This window comes from Trifolium pratense, linkage group LG7, assembly GCF_020283565.1.
Source record: "Trifolium pratense cultivar HEN17-A07 linkage group LG7, ARS_RC_1.1, whole genome shotgun sequence".
NCBI classification, from domain to species: domain Eukaryota; kingdom Viridiplantae; phylum Streptophyta; class Magnoliopsida; order Fabales; family Fabaceae; genus Trifolium; species Trifolium pratense.
Window position 1 is genome coordinate 19,871,503 of NC_060065.1, and position 21,957 is coordinate 19,893,459.

General features: G+C 34.3%; 2 protein-coding genes across 2 annotated transcripts; both read left to right on the forward strand.

Moving 5' to 3' along the window:
- The first annotated feature begins 796 nt into the window (after positions 1 to 796).
- LOC123898392 (LOB domain-containing protein 18-like) lies at positions 797 to 5,924 on the forward strand. The gene is made up of 2 exons (XM_045949328.1): positions 797 to 1,677; positions 5,322 to 5,924. The coding sequence occupies exons 1-2, from the start codon at positions 1,348 to 1,350 to the stop codon at positions 5,670 to 5,672; spliced, it is 681 nt and encodes a 226-aa protein (XP_045805284.1). The 5' UTR covers positions 797 to 1,347; the 3' UTR covers positions 5,673 to 5,924.
- Positions 5,925 to 9,269: 3,345 nt separating this feature from the next.
- On the forward strand, positions 9,270 to 21,957 carry LOC123894746 (brefeldin A-inhibited guanine nucleotide-exchange protein 2-like). Its single transcript, XM_045944811.1, has 11 exons — positions 9,270 to 10,891; positions 13,410 to 13,727; positions 13,894 to 14,239; positions 14,329 to 14,751; positions 14,840 to 15,129; positions 16,684 to 16,957; positions 17,526 to 18,028; positions 19,121 to 19,442; positions 19,564 to 19,945; positions 20,083 to 20,756; positions 21,109 to 21,957. Exons 1-11 carry the CDS (start codon positions 9,699 to 9,701, stop codon positions 21,718 to 21,720), a joined length of 5,337 nt encoding a protein of 1,778 aa, XP_045800767.1. The 5' UTR covers positions 9,270 to 9,698; the 3' UTR covers positions 21,721 to 21,957.

Below are 21,957 nucleotides of genomic sequence, written 5' to 3' on the forward strand. Positions count from 1 at the left end.
TTTGATTAATTTGTTTATACAAAAAAAAATAAAAAATTGATTAATATGTTTTGAAGACTGGCTTGTGTGTCCTAGAACCAGAGATGTAATAAGATCGGGCTTGACCTTGTAACCAATTGTTGTTCTCTAATTTTGATTTTGAGTTGAGTCTTATTTTAATTCGAAGATTCAACGAAGAAGAAGACATTTTAAATTTCGCTTAAAGTTTAGTTTCTATACTAGTAAGTTAAAAAAAGTAAAATATGTTTTTGGTCCTTACTTTTATATTGAGTTTTGTTTTTCGTCCCTATATTTTGAAATCACTCTTTTTAGTCCCCAATTAATTTTTTTTTAGTTTTGATTTTAGTTCCAAATGTTAGGTCACTTAACTGTTGATTAACGGAAGTCCACGTGGCGCGTTGAATTCTGTTGACACGTGATATTCAATGCCATGTCACAATTTTTGTATGCAACTAAACTAACTCCTCACTCTCTTTGCATCTCTCTCGACAACATAGGAAAAGTACAAAACACATTAATTACCCAATTTAAGACAACTAAAGAACCGTGAGGTTTCACTCATATTTTCTACCACAACTCAACTCAACTCAAGTCATAATAAGCAAAACAATATTTTGACACTTTGTAAAGAAGAGGAAAACAAAAGCAAAAGTAGAAAACAACAAATAAAACGCGTCATTTTCAACCCTTTGTGTGACTGAATTGAAAGAAATTAGAGTTAACGTCTTTTGTCCTCCACGCACCTTAAAATATGCAGTTGCAAATATAGACAGACACACACAAACACACCCCTCCACACGTTTTCATACCCCCCTCATTTTTCTTGTTATTTCTTAATCTCCCTTTTTGAGCCTATAACAAACTAAAACCTCTTTCAAGTCTCACATGAACTACACACCTATATATAGCTTAGTTAAATAGTGAGTATTGAGAGAGAGAGAGAGAGAATAAATGAATAAGGCAAAAGAGGAAAGAAAATGTGTTGAGAAATATGAGAAGGATAATATTGCTTACTAAGATAGGGTGTGTATTTCATGTTTGCTTCACGCAAACACCTAACTATTGAGGTTAATTAAGCCTTTGCTTCATCTCGTGGCTTTAAAGTTTTCTTCTAATCCTTCATTAAAATATATTAACCCCACCAAACCCTTATATTCATACAAACACCGTCTTATTCTCTTCATTCTCTTTTTCTCTCTTCCACACTTTCTCAATGCTATCAATCTCATAAACCTACTTTCTTAACCTAATTATAGTAGTGTAATTAGTATATATTTTTTACCCTAGCTAATTTATGATCATAAAGAAAAAAGAAAAATAGAGTACTAGCTACAACAATTTTAATAAATGAGTATAAACTCTAGTTGTAGTGGTAGCGGTTGCGGTGGTAGTGGTGGAAGCGGTGGTACTTGCGGCCCATGTGGCGCGTGCAAGTTTTTGAGGAGGAAGTGTATACCGGGTTGTATTTTTGCGCCTTATTTTGATTCGGAGCAAGGCGCTTCACATTTTGCGGCGGTTCACAAGGTTTTTGGTGCTAGTAATGTTTCGAAGTTGCTACAAAATGTTCCGGTGCATAAGCGTCTTGATGCGGTTGTCACCATTTGTTATGAAGCTCAAGCAAGGTTGAGAGATCCTGTTTATGGTTGTGTTGCTCATATCTTTACTCTTCAGCAACAGGTAATTAATATTATAATTACAATATTTATTAGATTTAGTTTATACATTTAGCAATAATAAGTTTTAAAGTGGCAATCAATTATAAATGTTAGATTATTAAGAATATTTGACTTTGATAATATTGTTTTCAAAGTAACATACATAGTATATGCACGGATTTGGATTATGTGAAGTCGACTACATGCAGTCAGTAGATTTGGACCGTCTGATCAAGATCAGATGGCTCAGATTTTAAGGTCAGATTTTAATTATAAAATCTGATTTTAAAATCGGAACCGTCCGATCTTGATCAGACGGTTTATATGTGGCCGACTGCACTGCAGTCAGTATATTTGTGAATTCCCTGAATCCATATCCTATATGCACATGTATGATTGTGAATCTATGTTTTGGTATCAAATTTAATTTTAAATTCATAATTCTAGATAAGGATGAAGATGATCTTATTTATTTTTCTCTTCTTTAGTCTTACTCTTATCCGTAGTATCTCCTTTCTCTAAGCTTTTCCAGCTAGTATATAGCTATAGCTAGTTTCTAGTAAATATCTTAGAATATTTATATGGTCAGCTATTATAGAAACACGTTTAAAAACTTCTCATGAATAGAGCAAATATAATTTGAGAGTGCTTGAGGTTAATTTTACACCTTAATTACATATTTTATGTGGATATATAAAATTGACTTGGTGGCGAGTAAAATCAGTTAGGAATGATAAAGAAATCAACAGTTTAATTCTCACAGGTCACTAACAGGTCTAATGGGAAGGAGTTTGAGTAGTATGCATGAGCTATTGAGTTCAACCATTTGCTCTATTGTTAAAAAAAAGTTTAATTCTCACGCTCAATAACAATACAAATATTTTCCATTTATGAAAGAAAAAAAAGGTTTACACATTTACATGCAAGCAAAATAAGTAAAGGAAGACCTAATTTTATTTTTTTTCTAGCAGTGAAGATTATTGATTATTTTAGTTTATGATACTCCATAATAATAGTAATTCCTAATCTTTTTAGAAGTGTTCTTTGTGCCTTCCAAAAGTGGAACAAAAGTTGGGTTAGAGGTTTTTGTGGAAAGAGGAAAACAAGGTACTATAGGTTATCATGTAAAGAGCCATGGAACAAAGGGGACAGGGTTTCTATGCTTTTTGCTGAAATTCACAAAGGTTATTTGATTAAGAGTTGATGTGGTCGGCGGTTGTGTATAGGAGACCAATACTAATTAGTCTATGGTTTCAATTCAAGCATTAATTGAACATCCCTGGTCTTAGATTTTGCTGGTTTTAGGGGTAATGGTCGGTTAGTTTCTTGGGTTTTGATATTTTCATAGATGCATGTACGTTTTTTCTGTCCCTATATTTTTTCATTCTCATATATATAAGTACACAACTTTTAGTATAATCCGTAAAATATGCCAAAATTGTTAGGTTGGAAACTATTACTCTAAAAAATACTCCTCCGTACCATAATATAAATTACTTTGACATTTTTACACATATTAAGAAATGTAATTAGTGTTGTATGGAAAAAAGAAATTATGAGTTGATTTACAAAATTGTCCTTCATTTAAGATAACGAAAAAATAAATTGAAGAATTGAAATAAGACAGAATAATAAATAGTTAAGAGTATAATAGAAAAAACAACATTAAATATTTCATTGATAATGTAAAACGACTTATAATTTAGTACTAATATTTTTCTCAAAACGACTTATAATTTGATACGAAGAGAGTAACACCTTAATTAATTTGAAGATCTTGCTAATAAGTACAGTATTCTAGAAAAGTGTTATAAAGATACAAAACTCCCGCTAGTTACATATTAGTATTAGTTCCAAGTACATGTATATTAACTTTTGTTTGATATTTAAGTTCGTCATTATATTAAAATATAAAATTTATTTGAAATAAAATATTTAAAAATTTGTTATAAAATATTGATAAATATAAATGAAACTATGTGCTTTTTTATGTAAAACTTATTAAATCAATAAATTTATTTTATTAAAGTTATTGTTCCGTATATATTTTTTAAATAAATTATAATTAAAATGTTTAATTATTCAAAGTTTTATTTACGAATTTTAAAGTAAAATTATATTAAAAGATAAAAGATTTAGAAGATTATTAAAACTGATCAGGATAAATTATGTAACTTAATAGTAATTAGCATAGTAAAAAAAATTTAAATAATAAATACACATATTTAAGATTATATTTCTGTTTTTTATTCTTTAATTTATGCCTTTAAGATACTTCGTTAGATTGTTCTATAAAGAAAATACTAGTAATAATTCTTAGGTTAGGATGAATCGTTCAATTGATTAAACTAGTTAAATTAAAGGTTAAGGAGTTGTAATACATTAACAACTAACGAGAAATAAAAATCCCACCCTGCATGTCCTTGTACTTTGGAGTTCCTTTTCCTTTTTATATCCTATAATTATAGTAGTACTTGAGAAACTTAGCTTTGTTTTTTCTTTTGGCAAATTGTTTATTTGTAGAGATAATCATGAACAGCTAATAAGTAATTATAAAATGGTGAGATTAACTAGCTATATATAGGTGTATTTATTCTACCTTAGCCTTTCCTGCTTTACGTTGACCACATTGTTCAAAATTGTGATAATATTAAAATGACCGTTAAAGTGAACGAATTTAATAGAAGTTCCAATAAGAGAGTTATAAACAAATAAGAAAAAAATTTTAAAGTCAAAAAATTTATATTCAACACATGAATGAATGACTGTTTAACTATACAGTCATCATCCAATCTTTAGAAGTTAGTACAACATTTTTATTTAATTGTTCTTTTGAGGAATTTTTTTATTTAATTATACTTTTGGGAGTATTAAATGTCCAATCCTTATGCCCTCATAATTGATCATGTAAAAATCTTGTTTAAGTCTCATAAGTGTAGTTTTGTAAAAAAAAAAAAAAAAAAGTGAGTCTAGCAACTAGACTACTTAAAAATAAAATTCTGTTTAAAAAAATTAAATCATTTTCAAGATATAAATAATATGAAGATTAGAGTACTAAATTTCAACTATTGCGGTCGTATTTCAAGTTTAATCATTAGTTTATTTCTTCAAAATAACTTGTTTGCTTCGTTGTGTTGCTACAATACTCTTCTTTTGTGAACCTCGAGAAGTTCACAGTCATGTTATTCACGCCCATGGATTAAGTTTAAGAGGATAAACATTATTCCTTAGAGTGTGGTAAAAAATTGTGTTAAATAGTGTTTTATTAGCATTTTTTTTAAATCTTGTTAATAGTACTATTCATATATATAACTAAAATTTAGATAGTCATGTGAATACAACACAGTTGATTGATAGAGACATCATATTTTATATACATGAATTAAATTTTGAATCCAAAATTTTTAACTTGTTTACCTCAAAAAAAGTCGACCCTTAAATAAATATTATCTTCAGCGAAATCATGAATTAATCACATGTAGACATAGTTCATAAATCATGAATTTATTATATAATAAAATCCATTTTCTCATTGGTCGACCAAATTACTTTATTGCCTTTTCATTTTTTACCCTATTATCATTTCTTTTAACTATAAAAAAGTTTCATACTTTTCATGTTCATATAAGATATTAGGACCTATAATCTTTGTTGTTTGTTCCACAGGTGATGAGCTTACAAGCAGAACTCTCCTACTTACAAGGCCACCTAGCCACATATGAAGTACCTCAACTACCAACACCATCTCCACCACAAGCACTTCCAATGGTTTCACTAACCAACCTCCCATTACTCTCTTCTTCATCCATCCCACCCACATATGACTTATCTTCACTTTTTGATCCTATGGCCCAAAATCCTTCATGGACCATGCATCAAAGGCCCAATGAACCCCATCAATTTTTGGGTAGTGGCACATCAACAAGTAGCAATAGTGGTGGTGATCTTCAATCATTGGCAAGAGAGCTTTTGCATAGATATGGATCTGCTCCATTTTCTCATTCTCATTCCAAATAATTAATCTTTATTTTAATCAACTAATCTTTGCTTTTAGTTGATATATGGATATGGATACTAGGAAGTGATCTTAAATTTTCAATGTTTCATGTTAGGAAAGTAATTATATTTATCCTTCTTTATATTTTCTTTTTTGTATAATATATGGTTCTTTATACTTTGCTAGTCATTTTTCATTTTTTTTTTCTATTAGTTTTTTTTTCAAAACATTGTGTAGGACATCTTGCCCAAGAATAGCAGGCTGAAGATTTAATCTTATCCAAGGTGCTCAAATCTCTTCAAGTTTGTTATAATGTGTGAAAATACAATTGATATTTAAAAAGTTGTTAACAAAGTTTGTTATCAAACCTATGACATTAGATATGATTGAGAATCATAACTAATATTTAAAGGATTCAAATTTAAACTTTATGTTATAAAATTAGTTTTAAAACAAAGTTTGTTTTAAAACTAAATCATATTCTATCATTATGCAACTCAAAAACACTCAAATCAACATGAGTTGCAAGCCTATATGGCTATATAAAGAGACTCGAGCAATAATTGAAGCACTTTAGATAAAGTTAGAATTGCGAGTCAAAGATCTTGTGCCCACTGTGCAAGGTCATACCAGCGTCTGAAGCTTAGGTGCTAAGCTTTATAAGCTAAGTTATTGTTGTTGAATGGTCGTTCAACACCATTGATAACTACCGAAGGTTGTAGTCACTTGGGACTAGTGGCTTGGGGAAAGTGAGTAGGTTCTCATATCTAGGAGAGTAAGCTCTTAGATTGAAAAACACTAGGATTAAGAACAGACATACACATCAATAGGTTTTGGTGTGAGTTGTAAGACTAAGTATTAATTTGGAGTAGTGGGTTTCATTTCCTAGATTGGTATCAGTGTAGTTTGACTGAACGTAGTAAACAATATATTGTTACAACCTTTCCAACGCATGGTCACATGCCTCGATCCGACACTCGTAGTTCCAGTTATGGCATTTTTGGTACGATGTGGTTTGAGCGTATTTCTTCCTTTTTTGCCCTTTTCTACGCATTTTCCACTTTTCTTGCTTCTTGGTCAAGTAACTTCGTAACTTTAGGTATTTGCTTGGATTTGGTCTTCAATCACTACTAAAACTACTAAAAACTATACTAAATAGTACCTAAAAACATCATATAATTTACTGTCGTCGGTGCACTGTCAGTGTAAAGTTATTTTATACATGCATTCAATAATATATTGTTATGTCATTTAATGAATGTGATATGTCATATGTTTTAAAACACATTGCATGATATGTCAATATGTTATTGGATGTATGTGTAAAATAACTTTACACCGACAATATATACAAATTAAATTAATAAAATTTGAATTTCGAATATTTCATTTTTTTTTTGCTGTAAGCAAATTTAGTGCTTTTCATTCATAATAATAAGTTTAATACAAGGTGGATAAAAATTATAAACTTGGACTAACTAAAATATGAGTTGCCTGAGCTAATTCACGAGCTATTCGATTGGCTTGTCGCCTAACAAAACTGACCTTACGGTTATCAAACTCAACTAATATTCTATGACACAACTCAATTATGCTACCAAATTCAGACTTGATTACTGGTTTTGCTAGAATGACTTTTGCTACTTGCATGCAATATGTCTCAATGACAATTGGTGTACTTGTTCTATTTATACTCTTCAGGCATCATAATACTTACAGCCAGCATTATACTTCCAGCATACCCATGGCTTCGGCTTCTGAAATCTTTGGGCAGCTTGCAGATCGCTTCACATAAACTTATACAAAGTGTTTGTGTTCACCACAAATACATGCTCCAACACTGTAAATATTTTACTCCATATAACACGCAAAGTCGATGTTAAACTTAATCATACCCAAGATAGTCTGGTCCACTTAATTATAATCCTCTGGTGCTCTACTATTTCTCCATCATGTATTTTTCTGTTGTTGTACCTTCAACCAATCATGCAAATTCTCTTTTGCTCTTCTCCTTACCTTAAAGATTGTTGGACTTCTATCTTGCCAACATTTTTTTTTTCTACACCAAATTGTCCAAAGCATCATAGCAATTTTCGACATGATTACAGGTTCAATTCCCCCGTGGGGACAGAAATGGAGGCAAAAACTCCCCTGTTGGCACTTCGGGGCAGGTAACGGGGAAAACTTTCTCTGCACATTCCCCGCACTGTTGACATCCCTAGCCATTCATTCTCTTCATAGCTATCACAATGGGGGCAAGTAGGGGTTGTGGCCCCCCTCTTGTCATAATTGTTTTTCCATATACTATATATATATATATATATATATATATATATATATATATATATATATATATATATATATATATATATATATATATATGTACACATATATTGATATTTGAGAGATGTACTAAAAGATTAGTAACCACCGCCTGGTGCAAAACATGCACTGCACCCACCGCAATTGTAACAATTAACCTTAAAATAGGTTTATAATATATATTACAGTATACACTACTAAATCCATTTGGACCTAATTTTGCAATGATAATATGGTGGAATTAATTGCTTTGAGTACATCTTTGTATCCAAAAGATCATTCAAATCATTTAATGTGGAGAAAATTTATAAGTTGGCTATGAAATTTTATCCCGGTGATTTTACTGAATAATAGAAATGTCATTTTAAACTACAAGTTCAATACGATGAACTTGATGTTCTTTTTATTTTGAATTAAAAATTCTATCAACAATATTTGAGCTCTGTTGAGAATTGGTGAAAATAAGGAATAACTTGACTTATCCTTTGATTGATCGTTTAATTCGTTTGATATTGACTCTTTCTGTTTCAACTGCTACAAGCGTGCGATCATTTTCTGCTTAAAGATTGTGAAAAATGGGCTGAAAAACAAGTCGAAAGATGAATTTCTCGCTAATTGTGTGATTACTTACATCGAGAGAAGAATTGTTGAAAAGTTTGATACAAATTCAATTATTGATGAATTTTATGATATGGAGGAATGACACGTACGATTTAGATAAACAATGTGACGTTTTTTTTAAGAACAATGTGGTGTATTTTTTTTTTGACAAACAATGTGGTGTATTTTTTATTAAGTATATTTAATTATCTCGGCCCCCCATTTTATAAATTCCTGGACCCGTCCCTAATTACATGGTGTTCCTTTCTACACTAAACGGCCCCAAACCGAAAGACAACCACACGGTGCTCACCACAAAAATGATTTGATTTTATTCGATACTTGCAATTGCCAAAATTTTTTCCAATTACCTTCCACTTTAAGATGATGGTTGTCTACAATTGTTTTCATGAGCTGATAATATGCAGATCGAACCGAGTAAATATCATTCTTACTAAATCTCCATATAAGATTATCATCAATTTAGTGGAATTTTATGATCTCCTCATTTGTTGAATAAAATCATTCTTCGAATATTTCATTAATTTATTTTTAAAGTTGATTTTTTATTTATTTTTTGAATACATACATACATACACGAATGGCTAACCACAAATAATTTTATTAACTTACCAAAAAAAAAAATTATAAAAAAATTAGAAAATAAATAAATTATATCCGGTTTTTCCATATGTACCAAAAACAAATTATCCGGAGGGAAAAAAGCTGAAAAACACGAGTTCTCCATTTCCGGCAATATGGATTACGGAAAATCCAAAACTATCCCTGATTTATTCACATTATTACATCCATATTCCGTATCGTGTTGCAACGAATAAAAGGGTTCTTACGTCATTGCATCTGCAAAGTGAACAAGCAAACCGAAAAAACGCGATCTCAAGACTCAAATTCAGTAACCTTCCCCGCGATTCAGATCCCGTTACACCACACTCGCTTCTTCCCAACTCACCGAGTCAACTCGTCGCCATTGTCAAAACCACCACAACGAGTTCCACCAGCTCATGGCAACAACATTCTAACGGAAAAATCATTCGCATTCTGTTTCTCCCGAAGATCATAGGCTTCGCAGCATCACCGAGTCACAACTCGCTCATAACTCGGGAATGGCTTCTTCGGAAGCCTATTCCCGTCTGAGTCAGCTCGTTGTCCCTGCACTCGACAAGATCATAAAAAACGCTTCGTGGCGAAAGCATGCGAAGCTCGCTCATGAGTGCAAATCCGTCATCGAGAGGCTCAGTCTCAACAATCATCAGTTATCGCCTGATTCTCCCTCCGATACCGAACCGGAAACGCCCGGTCCGCTTCACGACGGTGGTCCGGTTGAGTACTCGCTCGCTGAGTCGGAGTCGATTCTCACTCCTCTCATCAATGCCGCTGGTTCCGGTGTTCTCAAGATCGCCGATCCCGCCGTTGACGCCATTCAGAAACTCATCGCACATGGATACCTCCGCGGAGAAGCAGATCCTGGAGGTACTTCCGGCGAGGCAAAGTTACTTTCGAACATGATCGAATCGGTTTGCAAATGCCACGATTTTGGTGATGAAGGGATGGAATTGCTGGTGCTGAAAACGCTCTTATCAGCGGTAACTTCGATTTCACTTCGAATTCATGGTGATTGTTTGCTTCTGATAGTTAGAACGTGTTACGATATATATCTTGTGAGTAAGAATATGGTGAATCAAACTACGGCGAAGGCATCATTGATTCAAATGTTAGTGATTGTGTTTAGGAGAATGGAGGCAGATTCTTCCACGGTTCCAATTCAGCCAATTGTGGTGGCTGAATTGATGGCGCCTGTGGAAAAATCTGACGTGGACAGTTCAATGACGCTGTTTGTGCAAGGGTTTATTACAAAGATAATGCAGGACATTGATGGAGTTTTGAATCCAGTTACACCTAGTGGTAAGGTTTCATTGTTAGGAGGACATGATGGCGCGTTTGAAACTACCACGGTGGAGACGACAAATCCTACTGATTTGTTGGATTCTACTGATAAAGACATGTTAGATGCTAAGTATTGGGAGATTAGTATGTATAAGACTGCGTTGGAGGGTAGGAAAGGGGAATTGGTTGATGGGGAGTTGGTTGAGAGGGATGATGATTTGGAAGTTCAGATTGGGAACAAATTGAGGAGGGATGCTTTTTTAGTGTTTAGGGCGCTTTGTAAATTGTCGATGAAGACACCACCTAAGGAGGCGGCTGGGGATCCAGAGTTGATGAAGGGGAAGATTGTGGCTTTAGAGTTATTGAAGATTTTGCTAGAGAATGCTGGAGCTGTCTTCAGGACTAGTGACAGGTATCTCATTTTACTGAAGTTTCTTTCTAGGAGTTGATTATTTAAAGGTTGTACTTGTCTTTGTTTAATTTTGCTGGCAGCAACAAGAAATTGTAGTTTTTGCATTAACATAGTAGTAAAGTTGGTAAAGATGATTGCATTATATAGGAATTTAGAATCTGTTGAAGTGTTGTCAATTATCGGCCATGGCGGATTGCGGCGCTGGATTTTTTGACTATTGCCATGACCAGTTTGTGAATGATGACGGTGCCATCGCATTTTATGACTTTCCGCCATGGTCCGCCATCCACAATCGATAACAACGATCTGTTGACACTAATGTAGAAATTAACTCTCGTAGGAAATTATTGTAGTCAATCTGGAAATCTAAATGCTAATCAAAATGGCCACTGTGAATATTGATGATAGAGACTTGGGTATTATGGGGTTCCCAAGTCTCACATCGAGCAGTATGCGATGCTTGGTAGAATAGAGTATTTAAGTGGCTTGATTCTTCCTTCTTGATAGCTAGCTTTTAAGGGAGGGTTCTCCAAGTTCTTTGATACGTGTCAATTGGTATTATAGCTGGTTGTTGTGGTTTGAAAAGGGTTACCTACGGAGGTGCTGACCGGAAAAGGCCGAGTAAAGTGTTGTAGATTGCAGCCGCTGGGTCGACGGCTCTCAGGGGTTGTGCTATGATACAGACTTGGGTATTATGGGTTGTCCAAGTCCAACACCGAATAGTAATGTAGTATGAGATGCTCAGTGAATCATTTAAGTGGTTTGGTTCTTCCCCCTAGATAGCTTACTTACTTTTCAGAGAGTTTCCCAAGCCTATAAAAATTAAAGGGAAGGCTTCCCAAGTCCCCGGAGACGTATCAATTGACTTCTAGTTTCTTGCAATTTATTATAATGAAGTTATAACAATGTGTCACGTTTGTTTCCTTGCACAATAGTTTATGCTTTCCATGTCTTGGTTTTTGAATTTCCAACATCTTAAGATTTATTCTTGTTGAGACGGAGAGTCCCACACTTGATAGTGATAAGACCTGGATAATGGTTTTTACCGGGAGGCAACCCTCATTTAACCCTATTCTAATATGGTATCAGAGTCAATCTAAGATCTGTTAGGCCACCCATTATTAGACCACCTGGGTCATGCTCCAAATATCTAGTCTTGGTCATGAGGGGTGCATGTTGAGGGTCCCACTATGTATGTTATGACTTGAATAGTGGGTGTTACGTTCGCCTTTGCAGAGAGAGATTGCGGAACAGGTGGAGGTTTTTTTCCGGCACTCCGAGAGCGTGATAAAAGCTTGACGGCGAAAACCCTAAAACGGGGCCTTTACAGTTTTTTGTTGAAAAAGGGGAGTAGGAGACAAACATAAGGACATAACTATTTATAGTCTTAATGTTTCAAAAAAATAAAATAAAAATGTTTGAAAAACTATTTAAAGTCTTAATTATTTAATAAATAGTGTTAATGATTGTATTTATAGTTTTATAGTTTCATTTATAGTTTTATATATATGATTATTTAGTAAATATCAAATGTTCAAATTCTTGTGGGAGTCAACCTCACTTTAAAAGCCAATTTTTTGAAATTGATTTAGACCCAAATCCAAACTCTAAGAACTCTGAGGCATTATTGCCTTGGTCATGCAAGCTGTGTTCATTTGCAAAGTATTCCTATTTCAAGTTACCAGTAAAAATAACTGAACGGTTGGATAATTGCATTAAAGGATAGCTCTGAATACTGCTGCTGTCCTCACGAGTCATTACTTATTCATCAGGAGTTAGAGAGCAACTGATTAAATTATTTAAACCCTGTCCATTAATTGCAGGTTTCTTCATATTCCACTATATATTGTACAGTGTGGACTATCACTATTAGGACAGAAGGGGATAGTTAGAGATGTTAAACGAGATATCTGTTAGGAACAATTAGAGAAGTTAGTCAGATTGTACAATCAAGATAAATAAATTGAGGCATTCTTCAAAGTTATTTAGGGTAGAATGAAAAAATATCAGGGAAATTGAGAAAATGGAAAATTTATAACTCAGCGACTAGCTAGACAGACTAACTATCACTTACTGACATTACACGAAAAAGCAAATACAGTGTACTGTGCACAACACATCAAACACAATTGAACTATACACACACAACACTGAAACATAATAAACATGGCTACTCTCACATGGGGGATGTACGAATCGAGGGGATGTTCAGATTTGTAACTTTGGAAAACAGATCTATGGGTCAGTTGTACAAGAGGAAGCCTCTGGAGGAATTTTTTTTCCTCTTTAGTATTGAATATAATTGTTTCTATCAATTCCCCATTTCTCTTCCTTTGTTATGTTGTGCTTCTTTTATCAGTTTGAATTTTTCTTAAGTTATCATTAATGCAACATGCAAGTAACATTTTCTTCTCTATTTTCTGTACACTATATGACCCTTCATTTTTCTATTTTATAACATTGCTAGATTATAGAAATTACTTCTGATGGTTCCATTTGTTTGATTGTGGTTGTGTAGGTTTTTAGGTGCCATCAAGCAGTACTTATGTCTATCATTATTGAAGAACAGTGCTTCAACTCTTTTGATTGTTTTTCAGCTGTCATGCTCCATTTTCATCAGTTTGGTATCAAGATTTAGGGCTGGATTGAAAGCAGAAATTGGAGTTTTTTTCCCTATGATTGTTCTTAGGGTCCTAGAAAATGTTTCTCAACCTAATTTTCAACAGAAAATGATTGTGCTTCGATTTCTAAAGAAGCTTTGTGTTGATTCACAAATATTGGTTGACATTTTTATCAACTATGATTGTGATGTCAATTCATCAAACATATTTGAGAGGTGTGTTATGTTTTAATTTTATTTTACTTTTTTGGTACTTATTTTAATTTACTATTTGAATATTTTCATGTTTAGAATATGAATCTTAAGTTTAATAGCATTTCTACGTTCTATGTTGTTTTCATAACACTGTATATTTTATATCCAATCATTATGTTCCTCTTAGGATGGTTAACGGACTTCTTAAAACTGCTCAAGGTGTTCCTCCTGGTGTTACAACCACACTTTTGCCACCTCAAGAAGTGACACTAAAACTTGAAGCCATGAAATGCTTGGTTGATGTTCTAAAATCAATGGGAGACTGGATGAACAAACAATTGCGGATTCCAGATTCTCATTCAGCCAAGAAAGTTGAAACAGCTGATAATAGCTATGACGCTGGAGGTTCTGCTATGGCAAATGGAAATGGAGTAGACCCAGTTGAAGGATCTAATTCTCATTCTGAAATCCCAAATGATACATCCGATGTTTCAACTATCGAGCAACGCCGGGCTTATAAATTGGAACTTCAGGTAAAGAAATGAATACGATTTTGAGAAGCAAGTATATCTTTGTTCTTGTTTAGCAGTTTATTAAAGAATCTAATAAAAGTTTATGCCAGGAAGGTATAACACTTTTTAATAGGAAGCCTAAGAAAGGAATTGAGTTTCTCATCAATGCCAACAAGGTGGGTGATTCACCAGAAGATATAGCTACTTTTCTTAAAGATGCATCTGGGTTGGACAAAACTTTGATTGGTGATTATCTGGGTGAAAGAGAAGAATTATCCTTGAAGGTAATGCATGCCTATGTGGATTCCTTTAACTTTCAAGGGATGGAGTTTGATGAGGCAATCAGAGTCTTTCTTCAAGGATTTAGACTACCTGGCGAGGCACAAAAGATTGATCGGATAATGGAAAAGTTTGCTGAACGTTATTGGAAATGTAATCCTAAGGCTTTTTCCAGTGCTGACACAGCATATGTCCTTGCCTATTCTGTGATAATGCTAAATACAGATGCCCACAATCCTATGGTGAAGGACAAGGTGACTCAAATAAGTATCTGAATTAATGTACAAATAATTATGATAGGCATGATGGCTCATTTTCTTTTTTGGTTGTTGAGTTTTGCAGATGTCTGCTGATGATTTCATCAGAAACAATCGTGGCATTGATGATGGAAAAGATCTGCCTGAGGAATACCTGAAGTCCTTGTTTGATAGAATATCTAGAAATGAGATCAAAATGAAAGAAAATGATATGGCTATCCAACAAAGGCAGGCTGTGAACCCAAATAAACTTTTAGGCTTGGATGGTATATTGAATATTGTGGTCCGTAAGCATGATGAGAGTCAAATGGAAACCAGTGATGATCTTATCCGTCATATGCAAGAACAATTCAAAGAAAAAGCTCGCAAAACTGAGTATGTCACCCATATCCACTTTCCTTCTAGAAGATATTATTTCTGCTTTTTACATGATTCCTTCTGTTTGAAGTGTGGTGTGTAACATTTTGAAATGTTCACAGTAGTTTTTTTTCTCCCTTCTCAATTAATATTTTAATGCTAATTGTATCACTCATTTGCTATTTTGAAGTTGATTTATTCTTTGTTTGATAGAAGTTTATTCTTATTGAACTTATAGAGTACTAAATAAGGAAAGTGGGAAGAGAAAAACAAAGACTTTGAATTATGATTATATTTTTGATGATACGAAGGACTAAGCTAAGCACCAACCCTTATTTATATTAATATACTAGTCTCCTAATTAAACAAGAAAACCAATCCAGGCATATAAAGAAATATGGAATTTAATTCTAAGAGATAGATATTATAAATTACTCTAAAATACAACCCAAATATTATGAAATAACTTTTATATACTCTAGCACCCTCCTTAAGCTAAAGCTTAATCAGCTTGATACTAATAAACCCTTAAAAAGGGAAAAATATAATATGGGTTTCGGAGCTTTGCAAACATGGCTTGCAAGGAAACTCTGAGGAGGAGTTCTAGGAAGTAGAAACACACTCTCTAGCACATTTCAACACCACTCTCTTCTACCGGTTGAAATTCACATGGCTCCCACTAAATTTATAGGGGACCCACACAATTTGGTGGGACCCATATGAATTTTAACTAATAGAAAAAATGTGTTGGAATGTGTGTTAGAGCGTGCTTCTAACATTTATTCAACTCAGATATGTCGAGGATGGTGGAGGGATGAGCATTGCTGGGAAGACAACTCAGGAAGATGGCTAGAATGATTATCTAACTATAGAGCTGGTTGGGAATGCGTCATAACAAGGAAGAAGAGATTTACAGGAATGATCATCAATGGAAGTTTCCTTGCAAACAATTAAACAACGCAATAAAATACAACTATTTGAAATCCACCAAAAGAAATATTCGGAAATCTTGAACCTGAAAATTTAGGATGCCGAAAAAAATTGAAATTGAGGCGTGGTAGTATGCATCATAGCAATGGGCAATTACTGCATAACTCATCATTGAGATAGGAGAAACCTTGAATGGTATCGAGGGCCAAACTGCATCTAAGATAGCGAGGGCTAGATTCTATGTGGGATAGCTACGGTCAAACTTTATCCGAGCTATCTGGAGGCTGTAGGAGAAACCATGAGAATGAGATGAAGTATCCAAGACTTTTGAGATAGGTTGCGGAAGTGGCAGACAAAAAACCCACTAACAGAGAATTTGAGAGTGAAACAGTGGTCAATGATTTTTGTTCTAAAGTTGATGAAAATAAAGAATTGTGGAGATATTAACATTGTCATAATAGACATGTCATGGAAGATGGTAGTGGTCTGATACGATGTTAAAATTAAGGGTTTAGCCAAGGAACAGGGAGGAATAAAGACTTTGAATATGATTGTGGTTTTGAGGATGTATAAGACTAAGCACTATCCCTCAATTATACTAACACTAGACTCCTAATTCATGTATTTGCTTGCATTTTGCAGGTCAGTTTATTATGCAGCGGCAGATGCTGTAATTCTCAGATTCATGATAGAGGTGTGTTGGGCACCAATGTTAGCTGCTTTCAGTGTAGCTCTTGATCAAAGTGATGATGAGATTGTAATATGTCTCTGTCTTGAAGGCTTCCGCTATGCTATTCATGTTACTTCCGTAATGTCTATGAAGACTCATAGAGATGCTTTTGTGACTTCATTAGCAAAGTTTACTTCTCTGCATTCTCCGGCAGATATTAAGCAAAAGAATGTATATGCGATTAAGGTTGGTGAAGTTCATGTTCTCTTCTAGATGGCTTACAAACAATATAATTAGCTGAAATTGATATCAATTAACAATTCTCATTTTGTGTTACTACAATACTTCCTACTCAAGAGTGTTAATGCTCCCTTTCAAAATGCACAATTGTTTTGATGTATTCAAATTCATTGCGCTGTCCTATGGCATACTTTATTATTTGAAAATCAAATCCATGTTTTCTCATATTTTTTAATAAAGACGGTTTTATCATTCAACATTATTCTCCATGCTTTTGTTTTGTCCTATCTAAAGCCATACACTCTGGAAGTACTTTCATGACTAGTATGCATTAAAAAAAGGCAAAATAGTCTGGACTCCCCTTCTCCCGCAAATATCACAATTACTAAATTCTTGGAGTTTTTTTGGGGAGAATTTTGCAGCATTAGCGTAAAATGATCCTTGGAAATGATATTGAAGGACATGCAGAAGTTATTTTAATTAAGTGGCAATTATTATTGGGATTCAAACCAATTGTTAAGCTTTTGTTAATAGCTTGACATGGTTTTGAATTTTCCATCTTTATTGTTGATAGGAAATAATTACTATTGCTGATGAGGATGGGAATTACTTGCAAGAAGCTTGGGAGCATATCTTGACTTGTGTTTCCCGATTTGAGCATCTACATCTTCTTGGAGAGGGGGCTCCACCAGATGCTACCTTTTTTTCCTTTCCTCAGAATGATTTGGAAAAAACAAAGCAAGCTAAATCAACCATTCTTCCTGTTTTGAAGAAGAAGGGACATGGGAGGATGCTGTATGCAGCTGGAACATTGATGCGGGGTTCATACGATAGTGCTGGAATTGGAAGTAATGCTGGAGCAGTCACACCAGAACAGGTGAATCACCTGGTTTCAAATTTCAATATGTTGGAACAAGTTGGAAGCTCTGAAATGAATCGTATATTCACTCGGAGTCAGAAGTTGAACAGTGAGGCCATAATAGATTTTGTTAAGGCTCTATGCAAGGTCTCTATGGAGGAACTAAGATCTCCATCTGATCCACGTGTTTTCAGCCTTACAAAGATGGTTGAGATTGCGTATGTACTACTCACCTACTTCATTTATGTTACCTCTTTGTTCTCCCTCTGAACATTTTTATTTTTTCTCATGGCTCTTGGGGCACAAGGGTTGGGGGTTATTCCAAATCATTAAACTTGATAACACGTACCACTCATCTTTCAGAGCATTGCAATATTTGTTTTTTTTTTTTTTATAAAATGAACACGTAGCCATCCTAATTATTTTATTTTGTTTTTTGTTTTTTCATTTTAACCCCAAAATCTCATGCACAATTAAATTATCTAATTATCTTTAGTTATGGAAAATTGGTGAAGAACTATCTTTCTGTTCAATGTTGGCAAAACATCATACGGAGAACTGGATGTGAAAAAATCACTTGTTACTTTTCCTCCCAGTTATGGTGCTAAAACAATGGGAAACATGCTTAATTTTACTGATGGAGCTATTCTAGTGTGTCCAAATATTAAGACGGGAAGGTATAATTTAACTGAAAATAAAATGGTTTGTTTGATTGTGTTCCTATTCTTTTTTAAAAACCATTCAATGAAACAATTTTAAACTTTTATTTTTTAAAACAAAATTAAATCTGTGATAATATTGAAAACATTTTTGAAGTGAGAAAACAAAATAAATAAATCGGTAAATTTATTTTGCAAACATATTTTGACAGTGTCGGGCTGTGATGGTTGGTGTCTAGCAGCGTTGATGGTGGTGGAAAGTGTTGGGAAGCAGCTGCAAATGGTATTGCATGGTGACAGTGTTGGTAGCATTGGCGGCAGTTGAGGGTACAGGAGGTTGCTGGTGGTGGTTGTGGAGGGTACTCGGCAGTGACAGTGGCCAATGGTATCAAACTGTGTGAAAATAAAAAATGTGAACAAAAACAGCTCTAGGTTGATCTTGTTTTCTTGTAAGGACAAGTTTTGGAAACAAGCAAACATAAAACACTTAAACTAATTTTAAACTTTTTATATAAAACAATTTTTAAAATTGTAATCAAACAACCCGAAAATTGAGGCATAGCATTAAGCATAAAATTTACTTTCATGGTTGATTGATGTTTATATACTGCTGCCTAAATTATTTTGTTTTACATGATTATTGTGTAACAGGCACTATAATATGAACCGCATCCGGCTTGTGTGGTCAAGCATCTGGCATGTTCTCTCTGATTTTTTTGTAACCATTGGATGTTCTGCAAACCTTTCAATTGCAATTTTTGCAATGGATTCCTTGCGGCAGTTGTCAATGAAATTTCTGGAGCGGGAAGAGTTGGCTAACTATAATTTTCAAAATGAATTCATGAAGCCTTTTGTCATTGTTATGCGAAAGAGTAATGCTGTTGAAATTAGAGAACTAATTATCAGATGCGTATCTCAAATGGTTCTATCTCGTGTCAATAATGTCAAATCGGGGTGGAAGAGCATGTTCATGGTAGAGCTGATCAACTCTTGGCTAGAGAGATTCATTTAACACTATTGTTTTGATTGTCTGTTAAAGTTTGTTCCCCGTTTGGTTCCGGCTCTCTACTTATTGCTCATAGACTTGATTTCAGGTATTCACTACAGCAGCTTATGATGACCACAAAAACATTGTACTCTTGGCTTTTGAAATTATTGAGAAGATTATTCGAGATTACTTTCCATACATTACCGAGACTGAAACCACCACCTTCACAGACTGTGTTAATTGTCTAATTGCATTCACCAATAGTAGATTCAACCAAGAGATTAGCCTAAATGCCATTGGTTTTCTTTCTTTCTGTGCAACAAAACTAGCCGAAGGAGACCTTGGCTCATCATCCAGGAATAAAGATAAGGAAGTTTCCGGAAAGATTTCCTCACCTTCACCTCAAGAAGGAAAATATGGGAATCAAGATAAAGGAGAGGTGACTGACAAGGACGATCATCTCAATTTCTGGTTTCCTCTACTGTCAGGTGAGGACATTATATTAAGTTTTCTAGACAAGGATGATGTTTCTTAACTCTGTCAAATGATTAGTGCTTCATGTTACCATCTTGCTTTATGTTTTAAGAAGCTTAACTTGTTGCGAATGTACTTCGTTTTTCTGCAGGTCTGTCCGAGCTTAGCTTTGACCCAAGGCCCGAGGTTAGGAAGAGTGCCCTGGATGTCCTGTTTGAAACCTTACGTAACCATGGCCATCTCTTTTCGCTACCTTTATGGGAAAGAATATTTGAGTCTGTCCTATTTCCTATATTTGATTATGTTGGACATGCTATTGATCCTTCAGGGAGTCCACAGGTCAATGAAGTAGAGACTAATGGTGAGCTTGATCAAAGTTGGCTTTATGAGACATGCACAGTGGCCCTCCAACTGGTTGTAGATCTTTTTGTCAACTTTTACAACACAGTCAACCCTCTTTTAATAAAGGTCCTGATGCTCCTAGTAAGCTTCATAAAGCGCCTTCATCAAAGCCTTGCTGGCATAGGTATTGCTGCATTTGTTCGATTGATGAGTAATGCTGGAGAGCTATTTTCTGAAGACAAGTGGTTAGAAGTGGTTTTGTCGATAAAAGAAGCAGCAAATGAAACACTCCCTAAATTTTCATTCCTCGAAAGTGAAGACTTTGCGGCTAGAAATGAAGAACACGCTTCAACAGTTAATGATGATAGAGATCGTGTTGAGTCTGGGTCACCAGATGATTTACAAAGCCTAAGTGCTCGTCGTCTCTATGTTTGTTTAACCAATGCAAAAGGCCGAGCAGCTGTTCAGCTTTTATTGATTCAGGTAAAATTCGTATGCACTCCTCCAGAAATATAAAAGAGCCCATGAGTTGTAGCTGTGACATTTAGTTCGTTAGAGACTGCTTGAACAAGATCAATATCTTTTAATGTTGTGATTGGATTCTTAATATTTTAGTGCCTTCAAAAGTGGATAGTATTAGTAATATGCGTTGGAAGGGAAAAAATGTGTCTTTCTCATTTGATACCTCATTAATATAATGTTTTTGCACTGGTATTGACATATATATATATATATATATATATATATATATATATATATATATATATATATATATATATATATAGATGCATTTGATGTTGAAAGATGATGTTAACTTTCTTCCTGAAATTGGCAGGCTGTGATGGAGGTCTACACCATGTTTCGGTCTCACCTTTCAGCTAAAACCATGCTAGTCCTATTTGATGCTTTGCATGGCGTAGCATTACATGCCCATAGCATAAACAACAATGCTATATTGCGTTCAAGGCTTCAAGAATTTGGTTCTATGATCCAAATGCAAGATCCTCCACTGTTACGTCTTGAAAATGAGTCTTACCAAATATGCCTTACATTTTTACAGAATCTTATTGTTGACAAGCCTCTTAGATATGAGGAAGCAGAGGCGGAATCTCATCTTGTTCGGCTTTGTCAGGAGGTTTTGGAGTTTTATATTAAGGTTGCAGGTTTTGGAGAAAAATCAGAATTTTCTCATGGGAGGAAAACACATTGGTCAATTCCTTTAGGCTCTTTGAAGCGGAGAGAATTAGCTGCACGCTCGCCTCTTGTTGTGGCTACTCTGCAGGCTATTTGTAGCTTGGGTGATATTTCTTTTGAGAAGAACCTGTCTCATTTTTTCCCTCTGCTCTCTAGCTTGGTAAGTTGTGAACATGGTTCAAATGACGTCCAAGTTGCCCTTTGTGATATGCTTAGTTTATCAGTTGGCCCTGTTTTGTTAAGGTCATGTTGATCATTTGGGTAAGACTAACCCTGCATTTTGAGATGTCGGATGTTTTTGTTTTAATCTCGTTTGTTCATAATTTTCTCCACTATCGGTTATTTTCCATTATATGTCCATAATATACCTACCTTACAGTTTGTGATTTCGTGCTAACTATACAAGTTTTGTATTTTAGAAAGCCTAGCTTTTACAATTAAAATCAATAATTATTACCATGAGGCATAGTGTTGTATTTCCCCCCTTCTA